Here is a 14,101-nt window from a genome sequence, read left to right as displayed (position 1 = left end):
TTCAGTACTAAGACCCAGTTAAAGAAATAACCGATTCCCACCATGATGTAAAGCTTAGAGTAACTCGAGATTGCACATTAAATGTATGACTAGGGATGAAAAAGGTGGCCTTCGTATTCGAACGAATGCTGGACTGGAAAAGATGGAACATGTACTCCCTGGTAATCTTTTGTGTCGGTATTTCTAGTTCACCTGGCACATCTTGGTGGAATCCGAATTGTCGACTGAATCTGTGCGGACTATAAGGTTCGACCACGTAATTATTATCAAACCTTAATGTCAAGAAGCAGGACCGCATGCTGATGAAAAAGTTTGTGAATTGCCTTGGTTGATTATAGTCCTCACGCTTGTCATCTGAACTATCAGGGATCGAATTAGCGAGCCAGTTAGCATCCAGGCCAGAAGAAACAAATGATTTAGCATCCGAGAGCTTTATGAAAGAATCGAAGCCTTGAATTCCAACTAAGGGGGCACCAACAAATTTGCAAGTTGAGATGTGATGACTCCGAAAATACTTAGCAGTCCAGACATATACATATTGTGCGGGGAAAGACTCACGATTTTTGCCCGGTGTAGGAGAACTGGAAATCTTGTTCAATCCATTGTAAATGCTAGCCAAGACAGGGATAGCCAAGGAAGTCTCTTTACCACTTGCAAGAAATGAGGCGGGTTTGAAGGTGCTAGGACGGATGCAACCCACATCTGACACCGGCAAAGCAAAAGCACAAAGCCAACACGAAAGAAAGGCGGCCAAATATGTTTGTTTCCAATGCGCTTTAGGAATCCCTAAAAAGCGAAATGCTTCGTAAGTACTATCGCTCCACGGTCGAGGATCCTTAAATGAACTGAAGTCTTTCGTAGTCATTGGAAGAACGGACTTTTTGTTACCAGAAGCCAAGAAGTACCTTGATGAACCGCAAAACCAAAACCGACACCAAGTCTCGAATGTTATGGTTCCAACTCTGTGTTTCTCGGACAAGTGTTGCAGTGCCGTGAACAAATATTTGCAGCTGTAAGGGAGGTATAAACTGTCGGCATCGTCAGAACCTTCCAGTTCAATAGCAGAAGGGACAACCTCATCATAGAAAATGCCATTTACAGGAAGCCCACCAAGGTCATATATGTTCCAAAGGCTAATGGACATTTCTCCAACTGAAGTATGTAGTGTGTTTGTTGTAGGGCACCATGAATCGCAAAAAGCCTGCATGACGGGCGAATTACACTTGTAGAGATACAAAGAAGCATAAACGACATCAAGAATATGAGTACTGCCAAGTGTATATCTGGAATGACGAAGGAAATCTTCTAACCACTCCCAGTAAAGAGGAATGTATGCGGGCTCAACTCCAAATTTCAGGCAATGACTCCATTTTGCCTCCTTACGGGACAAACGCGCAGATAGCGTCTGAAATGAGCGAGCCTCTATGCAAGGACGGTGATGTGACGAAATAAGGACATGTTTGGGTGTTTTGCCACCAAATGCATTGACGTCATAATACTCCTTGTACCAGCTCTTCGGGCCTGAGAACTCTGTACGAGGTTTAATTTTTGCAAAAGGACCCGTCACAGGAGGAAATGAACGAATGTGTGTTCCTTCGAGTGAATTAACATCTTGCATGAGTGACAATGCCTCCTCTCCCGGAGTATCGTGATACTTGAAGTAAATCATGGTGACTATTTTGTTCCTACGAAATCAACAACAAAATAGTACATGTTAGTGAATTCCAGACAATACGAGATGTTTGTTTCAAATACAATCAATTGAATGCTTAACGGAAGCATCTTATTTGGAATGTTGGTCATACGGATAAAAAAGGCAGTACGGATTATTATCAACGATAAAATTTGCGAATTTTTACTATTATGTACTTCTGTTATTAAAAAATACGGAGTATATTTCCAGAAAGAGGGCAGTAAACGTGCGCATGAAAAGAAAAACAAGGTTTTGGCCATTGATTATCATCATGTCATTGATTATATTATAAAGAGCATACTGGTGGGTTACAAGTTCATAAGCAGCATGAACATAAAAAAAAAAGGGAAAAATGATAAGTCACGGGGGACCACGTCATCATCAAAAAAAAGGAAGGGGCAGCGTTACGTGAGTCTAAGAAGGAAAATGACAAAATCTTATCCACATCATATTGTCATCAATCATCCAGCATTAAACATCATTATTATTGTTATTTTTAATATGATTTATACATAATAATAAATCAAAAAAAATCAAAAAAAGAAAGAAAGAAAGAGGACGAGGAATCACGTGACTACAAAAAAGAAAGAGAGAGACAAATGCTCGAAAAACCCACAGTTACCCTCTGGGTAACTCTAGTAATGTTACCCTGGGCTGTGGTTGGCTATTAAAATCCTAGTCATATCACAGTCAGCTTACTCCCATCCAACTCAGCACCAAATTTTTGAAACCCCATTTTGAATTTGAAATTCAAAGTATTGAATTAACTTTTACCTTTTTATTTTCTGTGGTAAATTTCGTTATTTCCAATGTTCACCATTTTCATTGAAAGTTTGCAGATGAGAATGAAAAGCACTGCGGTTCTTGCTTATGGTTTTTGATTATGTTTCAATCCTCGTTTCGGTGCGGCTATTTTTGTTTTTGCAGTTCTTAGAATTTCTTTCAGATGTAGTTTCTTTTTGTTATTTATGAAATTTCGATGATATCGAAGTTATTAAAAAAAAAATGTATATAATTCATATATTTTCTGGAATGAAAGATTGTAAGCAATCGATTAATTTGTTTGTTTTATGGAATTAATAAAAAAAAGACTAAATTTTTTTGAAGACGATGAATTGTTTTGGAACACATCAAAAAAAAGAGGGGGGGGGAGGAGGGTTGAACTTCTGCTGTTTACAAGAATCGAACCCGCGTCTATCGTGATAGCAATACTTTATTATAGGTGTAAGTGTGTAACCAGTGTGACAAGAGGGCGAACCCATTGCTATGTAGTTGTCAAAAATTTATTTGACCTGTATATCTGTATATAATTCATATATTTTCTGGAATGAAAGATGGTTAATAATCGATTAATTTGTTTGGTGTATGGAATTAATAAAAAAAAAGACTAAATGTTTTTTGAAGACGTTGAATTGTTTTGGAACAGATCCAAAAAAAGAGGTTGGGGGGGGGGGGGAGTGTTGTACTTTTGCTGTTTACAAGCATCGAACCCGCGTCTATCGTGATAGCAATGCTTTATTATAGGTGTAAGTGTGTAACCAGTGTGACATGAGGGCGAACCCATTGCTATGTAGTTGTCAAAAATTTATTTGACCTGTATATCTATAGTATAATATCAATAATACAAGTCCAAATATCTTATAATTAATGTTTATACATTTATGAATTTAATTTCATCCAAAGTTAAATATTTTTGTTACACTTGAAGTGTGTTATTTAATTCTGTAATACAACTCCATTTATGTTGTAATAAAAGTATATGTAGGTATAAAATAAACTTCATCCAGAATTTAATAAATTTTCTGGGCTAATATTTAAGCACCAAATGTGTAACACAAAATGAAGTGTGTAACCAAAAGACCAATTTCCCATAGAACAACAGACTACATCTACCTGTACCTTTGCCCAACAAACTAAAGGCAGCCATATGATCAAAAAGTTATACATTGGCTACAAGCCATACTTGTGTGTAGCACCAATACACCAAAATACAAAATAATGTTCAACTAGCACCAATACAATATAATGTTCAAGTACCACCAATACACCAAAAGTTGTACTCTAGTTAGTATTAGTAGAGAAACTAATACAATTAGTAGTTAATTTTGTACCTTTAGACATATATACCTTGGTGAAGTTCTTCATAGTTTCCCAAAATCCAAATCAAGAAATTCATCAAGAGTAATATCCGGACCACCAAAAAGTTCTTGAATCGTGAAACTAGGTTCTCTCATCGCATCGATCCAAGTTGTGTCATCTTGGTTTGGATCACCCATTAGATCATCTATAGCACTTTCCATTTGAACTAGACTTGAGGTGTTGTTGTTGTTGTCGTTTTGCGTACCCTGGACTAGTTCTTCAATCGTGAATGCATCCTCCATTTGCACATCTGCCGTAGTGGTTTGTTCTTGGTTTGTGAAACCCTCTAGCAGTTCTTCGATGTTGAAAGTAGGCTCGATGCCTGCAAAGTTTGTTGCATTGGTTTCACTAGCATTGATGTTCTGACCACAATTCGAGTTGCTAGGATCACTTCCTTGTACTTGGTTAACATACACACTAGGACAGTTGTGTGTGTTTTGGTTATCAAACTTGTTGTCCCATTCACTCTTGTCATATGGAGCCCCGTATTCTGCTCCATTTTTTGGCCCCGGACCACTTTTTTCATACACTTTGCAAAGCACGTATGAGTTATCTACCACACACATTTCTTGTATCATGTATTCGGTTAAGTTGAATTCTTTCATAACCCAATTAGTACGTTCTCCTTTTGGTGCCACCCCTATGTGGGAGATGAACGTTTTAAGATCACCAACATGATATTGCTTATGAGTAAGTGTGGTAACCCTGCCCGTTTCTTTCCAATACCCGTTTTTTAGAGTCTTCCTAGGGGTCTTACCATTATCTTGCATTACTCTCGGGCAAAAGAAATACCAAATACGGTCTTTAGAATGTAGGTATGACAATGATGGTAATTCCCAAGGCGAGTGATCATAAATGTTTACGTCATTTATGCATTTCGGACCCATGTTTTGGCCCAAACATTTCTTCGGTAAATAGAACATAATTAACTCTTCTTTCGTCGGGTTAAATCGGAAACCCGGTGGCAGCTGTCAATGAAAATATTTGACAAATCATTGTTTAGTTAATATCACTACTACATCTAAAATATCACCATATTGTTTACTTCTCCCCCACTTTAAATGTGAACCAAAAGTAGTATGTTTTTGTTGTTTTACCCCTTTCCCCTTTTGTGTGCATGCTTAGGTTGGTAAACTAGCAAATTCCTCAAAGAATTCAATGTTATTATTATGACTTGTACATTGTCATCCAATTAATTTATAAAACAAACTAAGGAAGAATACCAAATTGTATTAAGATTATTATCTCAATTATCTCAATTAAAACCCTCATACTTGTACTGTTTGTCGATTAATTTTATCAACCACACTATATAATCAACTAATCAAAGGTCATTACATGGTAAAATCAAACCCCCAATTTGAATTAAGTACCTAATTCAGCTGAATTCCCAAAATATTTTAGATTTATGAATGTTACATCTAAGAATAAACCTACCCAAACAAAATTCAGTCGAAAAATCCATGGAAAATACTTCGAATTACGCAAAAATAAGGGCGTAGAACTTGGAAACTCAACATCAATTCAAAAGAAACATACAATTAACCCCAAGAGTGTAACTTACAAAGGTAGATCAGTTATGTCAAAGTGAATTGAGCTAGTTTCATACCTTTTCCAACAAAGAAATTGGGTCTACCTCCACCGTGCCGTCGTCTTTTCCGTTCTTCCCCTGATCTTCAACATTGTGAACCTCGTATCCCAAGTCAGTCTCCATTTTTTTTTCAAATTTTGAAGGTTTTTTTTGGTTTTGGGTGGAGTAATGTGGAAGATTGTGAAGGGATGGAGTGTTTTTGTAGAGGAGAGATTTGGGGGAAGTGATTTGACACGCTGAACTTGGGAAGTGTTTAGGTTGTAGTGTTGGTTGTGTAAGAGTCTTTTTTGACTTTTTGGGACCTCTTTCCTCTATTCCAACCTTCATTAATATATCTTATATGTTCTTTAATTATAATGTTTTAATTTTATTATTATACGATGTTTTCGTTAATTCAAGTTGTATTTTAAATAATCAACATGCGTGTATTTATGTAAAACGTAACAAATCTAGTAAAGGTATTTTGTGACATTGAAAAGCGCAAATGGTAAAGGTAATTATTATGTCTCCTAGGCATATTTAATGAAAGGTAAAAAAAAATAAAGGATAAAAAGAAATTATTAAAATGAAAACTCAATTGAACTTTGAAATTAAACACTTAAAATTCGTACATGGTACATTACTCAAAACTTAGTCGAGATAATGAGTAACAAAATGGAGAACATGAAACAAATGGTATAAAATAATTTCTCCTTTTTTGCTTCAACAATTTGATTCACCATGTTCATATTATTCCCTTCAAAGCTTGTGACCGTACACTTCAGCAACCTATTCTCCATTTTTTGGTTTTCGTTTTCTATTGTAAGGCGCATGATCTCTTCCCGAAGGTTGTAGTTGTCATCTTGTAACATTTGCACTATGTTATTGTTTATTTCATTTTCCCAATAGAAGAAACCGCAAGTATCATCCTGATTCAAATAAATAAATTACAAATGTGCGTTATTTTGAAACTATACACTGAATCACTAATTACGTACCTTCCAAGTCGGACACGAGTAAAATCTTTGTCCCGCATTTTTAGTGTGTTTGCACACTTGCAGTTTTGCTGGATAACCGTGATGGCATCGAACTTGAGACCGAGTTTTACAAGGACTACTTCTAATTGAACTTGATGATTTTGGTGCTCCATCCTCAACAACCATGACTTGTAATTTTTGTTGGAATAGTGTATTGTGTTTTTGTTAAAAATGGGCTGAAATGATTCCAATTTATAGTGCTCTTATTCAAAATATTACCGTTGGGTTTTTGAGTATTCTTGAACTTTTTGTTTTAAATTCATATACTCCCTTAATTGTCACACATAATTTCCACAAAAAAAAAAAAACGAGTATGTAATTGGCATACAATATTTGTCCCAAAAATAAAACGAAACAAATAAGAAGTAAACACGATTATTACACTTGTACAACTATAAAAATGTAGAACCAGTGAATTAAATGAAGTCTCATTACTAAATGAAATAAAGATTAAGTGACCAACTTCTTGCGCTATGATCACACATCTCCGTAGGTGAATTGTTCATCCACTTCACCAAAACCATATTCACCATTTGGTCCTTGGTCGTATTTCAGGAGTCTGTTGACATTGTGTTGGTCCCACATCCGTAGGTGACACGCAGTTGGTATTATATTGAGGTTTACGCTTGAGCATGCCAATCTATCGATGTATATTATCTGAAAAATGTTACACAGATTAGTAATTTAGATTGAAAATATTTGCAAGGAAAAAGTTGGTTAATAATCACTTACAAGTAGCAGTAGGGTGCATCCCCCGTAACCCTCTTCCGGTGTATGTAGGTGCTGGCCACAAGTCACTAGCCAATCTAACAAGTACTTTGCCCAATTACAATGACTCGCCTTTGTCGCATATTCTAAAACGTTTGCATGAAGCGGGCTAATCCAACCACATTCCCTCATGGGACACAGAATTGTTCCTAGTGCATATAGCAGGAATTGGGTTTTGAATTTTTGTTCGTTTGGGTCACCTTGAATAATCTGTGAATACACCTCCGACTCCTTGATTGCACCATAATATTTATTTTTCTTCTCCTGCCTTTTGTTGTGGTAATCAACACACATATCCGATCTTGTAGGATTGATCAGATGTTCACCGGATTTCAAACCTAGTACCCACCAAACCATTTCCTCATCTAATTTAACCTTGTAATTTTCCCTTATCTTTAGTTCTAATGTTTCAGGATCAAACTTTGAAGTAATCCAAAAACCGAACTTTGGTTCAATGTTAATTACCCTCATGTGTAGTAATTCCTCGAAACCCATATCCACAACCCACTCTCTTTGGTAAGTTGTTAACTTTGCTACGAGTTTTGCAAATTGATTAACACCACAACTCATTCCAAGCTTCTGTTAGAATATAAAATCATGTACTTAGATCTCCATAACCCAAATTTATTTGTGTACTAAAAAAAAAAAAAAAAAAAAACAATTCCTCAGTTTGCCACTAAATTAAAATTAAACATTGTAGGTAACCAAAATTAATTCTGCATAACATTTTAGGAAATACTAAACATTGCAGCTAACCAAAATTAAAATTGCATAACAAATTCTTGTGCACAAAATAAAAAAGGAAACAAAAAAATTACCTTTTTTTTTGGGCTGGTATGAACAACAGGAACCAACATATTCCTCTTGGCCATTGTTAGATCTTGTCCTAACTCATCTGTGGGCTGGATAATTACTTGGACCATCCCCAAACCCTGTATCAGTTCGTCGAAATGCTCCGCGTCTGCTACCACAGTTCCTTCCTTTTAAAATTTTTTTAGATCTGGAACAACCCAGATCTTGAATCTTTCGTATCCCAGTGCGTTAACTAAAAAAATCAAATAATTGTATTCAAGTTTAGATTTAGGAATGATATACATCTCATTATGGCCTTTTTCGTAACTTCGGATTGGATGGAAAACGAATTTGCCCCGATGCCAGATGCTGAGGAAAACGTAGTTATACTTCCGTTGTTTGCTGCAATTTTTTGGAGATTTTAGTGAACAAGAAATCAATTTAATTGAGCAACCAACAAAAAATGACAATGAAATAAAACTGAAGATCTTACCTCAAATTTGCAGCGATTTTTTCCATTTTTTTGGGTGTAGATTGCGAAAGTTAGGGTTTTCTATGAAAAAAATTGGGGGAAAACTGCTACCGGTTTTTCTGGAAATTTCTTTGTTGATGGTGATGTTTTCAAAGACAAATTGAGTAACTCACAAAAGTAGATAATAGTAAAAATAATTTTTTGTACAAAAGATTCCCAAAACAGACAGGGGCTGTGATTCGAATCGATGCTCGGGTTCACCTGGAACCGGTTTGAAAGGTTTAACCAAGTGAGTAATTCATCACTCTGAGTTAGATACGTATAATGATACAAATTAAAGAAACTTTTAACAAAAAATGTAAAATGGAAGATACGCCATCTTGACTACAATAAACATTCCATTAATTAATAAAAGTACAATACAGTAACTGCTGTAGAACAATTAAAAAACAACACTGGATTTTAAATAATATCCAACATTAATTATTTAAAAAACAACATTCAGATCAACTAATCAGTTTCATCAGTTAAATCGATCACAACAATTTTTTTCTGTTTCCCTGCTCTTAATGCGTACGTATCTTCCGTTATCGGCTCACGTTTAATAAGTCTGTCGTCCGCCTTCGCCACAGCAACGACTCGTTCGCCTTTTGTGTTTGGCTCGATATCTTGCCACGAAAAATTCTCTAAAAGATATGAATCTCGTTCCTCCATAAAGACTTCGCTAACATTTGGTCCGTAGTATAGTTCGCTAAGCATTTTGGAAATCTCCGAAGGACCTAAACGTTTCACCAATAGGCGCATAAACCTCCTCCAATCAATTCTAAATTGTTCTTGTTTTAGTTCAACTTCCATATATTTGGACCATTTCCGTGTTGGTGGTACATCTGATACACAACAAAAATGAGCAATGAGATCCAATGTTACGTAAGTTTTTATGTAAACGAACTTCAAGTCATGTAAGTGAACTTGAACAGTGATTAATTTACCTTTACCGCAAACCTTAATCGGGTTGTTTGCACCTTGTGCGGATGCCTTCATTCCCTTTGATGTTTGTTTCCTTGTGCTCACCATATTGCGAAATAGTGTGGATAGATGAGTTGTTTAACTGTATGAGTTATGGATGTATTTGATGAATGGAAACCATGGTAATTGTAATTAGTATATATAGCATTGATGTTGGCGGGAAAGTATGTCAATGTATTTCTTCCAACAATTTATTTTTGCTTGTACAATATTTTGTTAATCTGGTTTTAATTATTAATGGTATTTAAAAAATAATATCGAAATATATTATTCGCATGTATTGGATTTGTCGTTAATGTTTTTGTTTTATCTCAGAATTTCTAATACTCTTTATTGTGTTTCCCGCCAAGTACATTGTTGGGCGGTGGGACTGACCAATACAGTGACAACTTAGGTGGAATAGGCTTTTATTACTAGTGTTAAAAGTGATATTAGGTGGAGTTTCTGATTCATTAAATTACAACGGATATTGTCTATATAAAATATAATTTTGTGGTTGTATCTATATTTATTTCGTAATTATAAATAATTCCACGTGTTATTTATGTTATAACGTTAAATTATAAGTTCTTATAGTTTTATACAAGGTTGGATTTGGCCACATACTACGCTATTGCGTGACTATCCAAGTTTCTTATCTGTTATAACTGTATGTCCATGATAATTTAAACACAATTACTTGACGATACGATGATAGTATGTTCTGGCTAACAAATTTGTGACCTCGTACACAATAATTAGCTATGTAATAGAATCCAGTGATCCGTGAATTGTTTTAGTTGCTAACAAATTGGTGAGCACGTTGACACATAACGCAAAACCCTAGTGGAATTATCGTGGGAAGTTATGTATGCGGGTTGCTAACTCCGCCAGTTAAGCGTTACTTTATACGTTTAACTGGCTAATAAATTTGTGACCTCGTACACAATAATTAGCTAAGTTCTAGTGTTATTGTGGTTTATAGTTACACATCATACGTTGAAAGTATTTAATAGCGATATATGCGGGTTGCTAACTCCGCCAGTTAAGCGTTACTTCATGCGTTGAAAGTATGTAATAGAATCCAGTGATCCGTGAATTGATTTAGTTGCTAACAAATTGGTGAGCACGTTGACACATAACGCAAAACCCTAGTGGAATTATCGTGGGAAGTTACGTATGCGGGTTGCTAACTCCGCCAGTTAAGCGTTACTTCATGCGTTGAAAGTATGTAATAGAATCCAGTGATCCGTGAATTTTTTCAGTTGCTAACAAAATGGTGAGCACGTTGACACATAACGCAAAACCCATGTGTCACATAATTTTTTAAAGTTGTTAACTAATTGGTGTGCACGTGGACGCCTAACGAATACCGTAGGGTCCGAATTTTCGTGCTTTATGCTTGTGTTAACAAATTTGCGACTTATTTCATTCAATCACAAACCATATTAGATTTCTAGGTTGACCATGCTACTTTGTTGGTGACTAGTGTTCGTTTTTCCTTGGCCCGTATTGCAATTTAATTTGATCTGTATGTGCAAAGCTGTATCCATAACTAAATAGTGGTAAAAACACACCTTTATTAGATAACTTCCCATAACTCCCTTTATAATAAAGGGTCTTAATTAATAAATGTTGTATAATAATTTTTTATTTCGGTTGCCTTGAAGAACAAGGTCAACGTTTTTTTTTTTTAATTTGGGTAGCCTTGAAGAACAAGGCTAACTATTTTTTAACTTTTTTTTTATTTCCGGTGTTAAATATTAAATAATAGGGGTACTATAAAAACTGATTTTTTTTTGGTCTCTTTTTTTCCCTTTTCTCTCTCTTCTACATGCAGTGAATTTCTCTGCTTCAAACCCCAAACTACTATCAATCTACTCAATCAGGTAACATTTTCGAATTGTTTTTACAACCAATTAATTATAGTTATTTAATTTGGTTTGTAATTGTTTCGGATCTGTATAAAATCTTCACATTTCATTATACCCAAAATTATAATTTAAGATGTTTTAATTCCAAAAATAATGTTCATTGTTAGTTAATGTGTAGGGAAGAAGATCCTGGAACATCAAATTTTGAGTCTGTACTTGAAACTTGCGTTGATATTCTGTCTAGTTTGTCCGACATGGAGGAGTCCCCGGTTACCGCCGGTACGAATGTGTCCGAGTTGGTGGGGTCAGACCCAACAACCGAAGCTGGTACAACAACTGGACCAGACCCAACAGCCCAGCCAGACCCAACCACCCAAGCTGTTACAAACCAAGACGATGCATCTCAACTTGACCCTAAAATCCGAGAAGTCGGCATCACCCAAGGTAGCCGGAAAACTAGAGAAGAAGGCACCACCCAGCATCGCCGGAAAACCCGTTCCGATTCGGTGAAACAGACGAATAAGACAAACGTAGATCAAACAGGCGAACGGTCGGAAAAGCCAAATGAGGTATTGCACATTTCCTGATAATCTTTATACATTATTGTGCAATGAAGGTAGTTTTTTTACTATGAATTAGAAAAATTGTTAACAAATAATGTACGAATCTATATTAGGATATATCTCCATTACTTAGTGGAATTGAGGACAATCAGGGTACAAGTGGGTCTACTATTTTTGAAATCCCACCCCCCCAAGCTCAAATGGTATGCTTTAACTTTAATATGTTGTTAGTTATAACCCCCCAAGCTCAAATGGCATGCTTTAACTTTAATATCGCTGGTAATTAATTCAAATTTCTACAATATAGGACGAAATTTGGGACACTCTAAACCGAATGACCGATATCCCCCAGGTTGCACAACTTGTACATGTTAATTGAATTTTTTGTCTTACCAATTCATTTGTACTAAAATCAATTTAAATAATTTAAGCCCCAACGAGGGAGTCGTCGTAATGGACTACCTAGAAGCCGCAAGCGAGGGAGGCCACCAATGACCGATGAACAAAGGGCTGCTAAACCCAAACCAATCGGGAGATGGATTGAAGGTGGGCCTAGTAGGCCTCCTAGGGGGAAGGGGGAGAGCAAAGCTAAGCCACAGGTAAGTTCACATATATCAATTAGAGTGCTTTGATTTTGTGTATGTATTAGATGTAGAGAAAATTGACATTAGTCCGGCGTAATTATTTGTTTCACAGCACACCGCATTGAGAGCGTATCCGGGTCTGGTGTTTGATTTGGTCAGTAACTGTTGTGATATTAGGAAAAATTGGATTGAAGCTGCTGGTTTTGGGTCCGTGTTAGACTTGAAAATTACGAAGGTAGATAGGTATTTCATGACTTGGTTAGAAAGTAAGTGGGATTGGAAAGCACAAACGTTGCATATTAGAGATGATTATCACATTGTCATAGACGAGGAGATGATAGGTTGGATTACTGGGCTACCTATGGGCCATTTAGAATTTGATAAAATGAGATTCGATGACCCTGAGCTAATTCAGTTAGAGGACATGTACGACCAAAACTTTGGGATTGATTACACTGAGCTATTCAACAGGGCAGTACTGGAAGTCGATAATCAACACGTCTTTTTAAGGCATTTTATACTACTGACTTTCGGTAGTCTCTTCTGCATGAATAGATACAACTTTGTTACGCCAAAGTTGTTGCACATTCTTAAGGACGATTGTATAAAAAACCCTCGTGATTGGAATTGGTGTGGCTTCGTATACGATTGGATGGTTGGTCGTGGGAAGGAGACTGGAAGAGCTTCTCCCTTTGTTTTGTTGGTAAGGGTTTTATTATTAGTCCGCTTTGAATGTTGATTTTTTTAAATAATACATAATATAGCCAACTCACATGTCAATTATCAGATTGCATATCTAGATAGAATAAATTACCCAAAAACAATCAAAGGATGGAAGATGGATTCACCCAGACTTGGTGCTTGGCAGACCAAAGAGGTAAATGCCTTAATATCAAGAGACACCGGACCAGATGGATCTTACGGTCACGCACCGGTAACACACTTCTTCTACAAACTTATACCTTTATAAATTACTCCAAAATGAAGGCGTTACTTAACATTGATGTGTGTATGTTTAAGGTTGTTCGTGATGTCGTGTACGGGAAACCTTACCCAATTGGAAATTTGTCCGAGCTACCACCATGGCTAAAACGAAGAGTTGCAGTGAAGGGGGTCCAGCAGCCCGACCACCAACAGAGGTTCTGAAAACAAATTTACGTCCAAAACGACGGAGGCAGCCTTCCCGGATGGAGGTCAGTGCACAAACATTTGTTATGCGTCACATAATATATAACATGTGTCCTATATTTGGAAGTATACTGACGCTAATAAAATTGTAGGGTGGGAAGTCGACAGATGGTGGTGTGGACAAGGGAGATGACGGAGAGCCCGATGAAAACAATGGAGATGACAGAGAATCCGATGAGGAGAAGAGGAACGATGGAGAGTCCGATGAAGACAGTGATGAACACACACAGTCCGATGATGATCTAAGACACAGAGGGCATAAGAAAGTTTTGACAAGGATTGACCCAACACAACAAAAGGTGTCAGAACAATTACTCGCTGCGAACAAATTTAGGGACCAGGTTCTGTATCGAGACGGTGTAATTGAGCTCACTAGAGAAATGCTTTACGACGCTTTCAAAAGGAAAGGAAGAATA

General features: G+C 36.5%; 1 protein-coding gene across 1 annotated transcript; it reads right to left on the bottom strand.

The window, feature by feature from the left end:
* Positions 1-2,347: 2,347 nt before the first annotated feature.
* On the bottom strand, positions 2,348-5,442 carry LOC130463116 (NAC domain-containing protein 82-like). Its single transcript, XM_056832159.1, has one exon. It carries the CDS (start codon positions 4,753-4,755, stop codon positions 3,835-3,837), a length of 921 nt encoding a protein of 306 aa, XP_056688137.1. The 5' UTR covers positions 4,756-5,442; the 3' UTR covers positions 2,348-3,834.
* Positions 5,443-14,101: the final 8,659 nt, after the last annotated feature.

The sequence above is a fragment of the Spinacia oleracea genome, chromosome 6 (genome assembly GCF_020520425.1).
Source record: "Spinacia oleracea cultivar Varoflay chromosome 6, BTI_SOV_V1, whole genome shotgun sequence".
NCBI lineage: Eukaryota > Viridiplantae > Streptophyta > Magnoliopsida > Caryophyllales > Amaranthaceae > Spinacia > Spinacia oleracea.
Note: the sequence above shows the minus strand (reverse complement) of the source record. Positions and strands in the feature narration are given on the sequence as shown.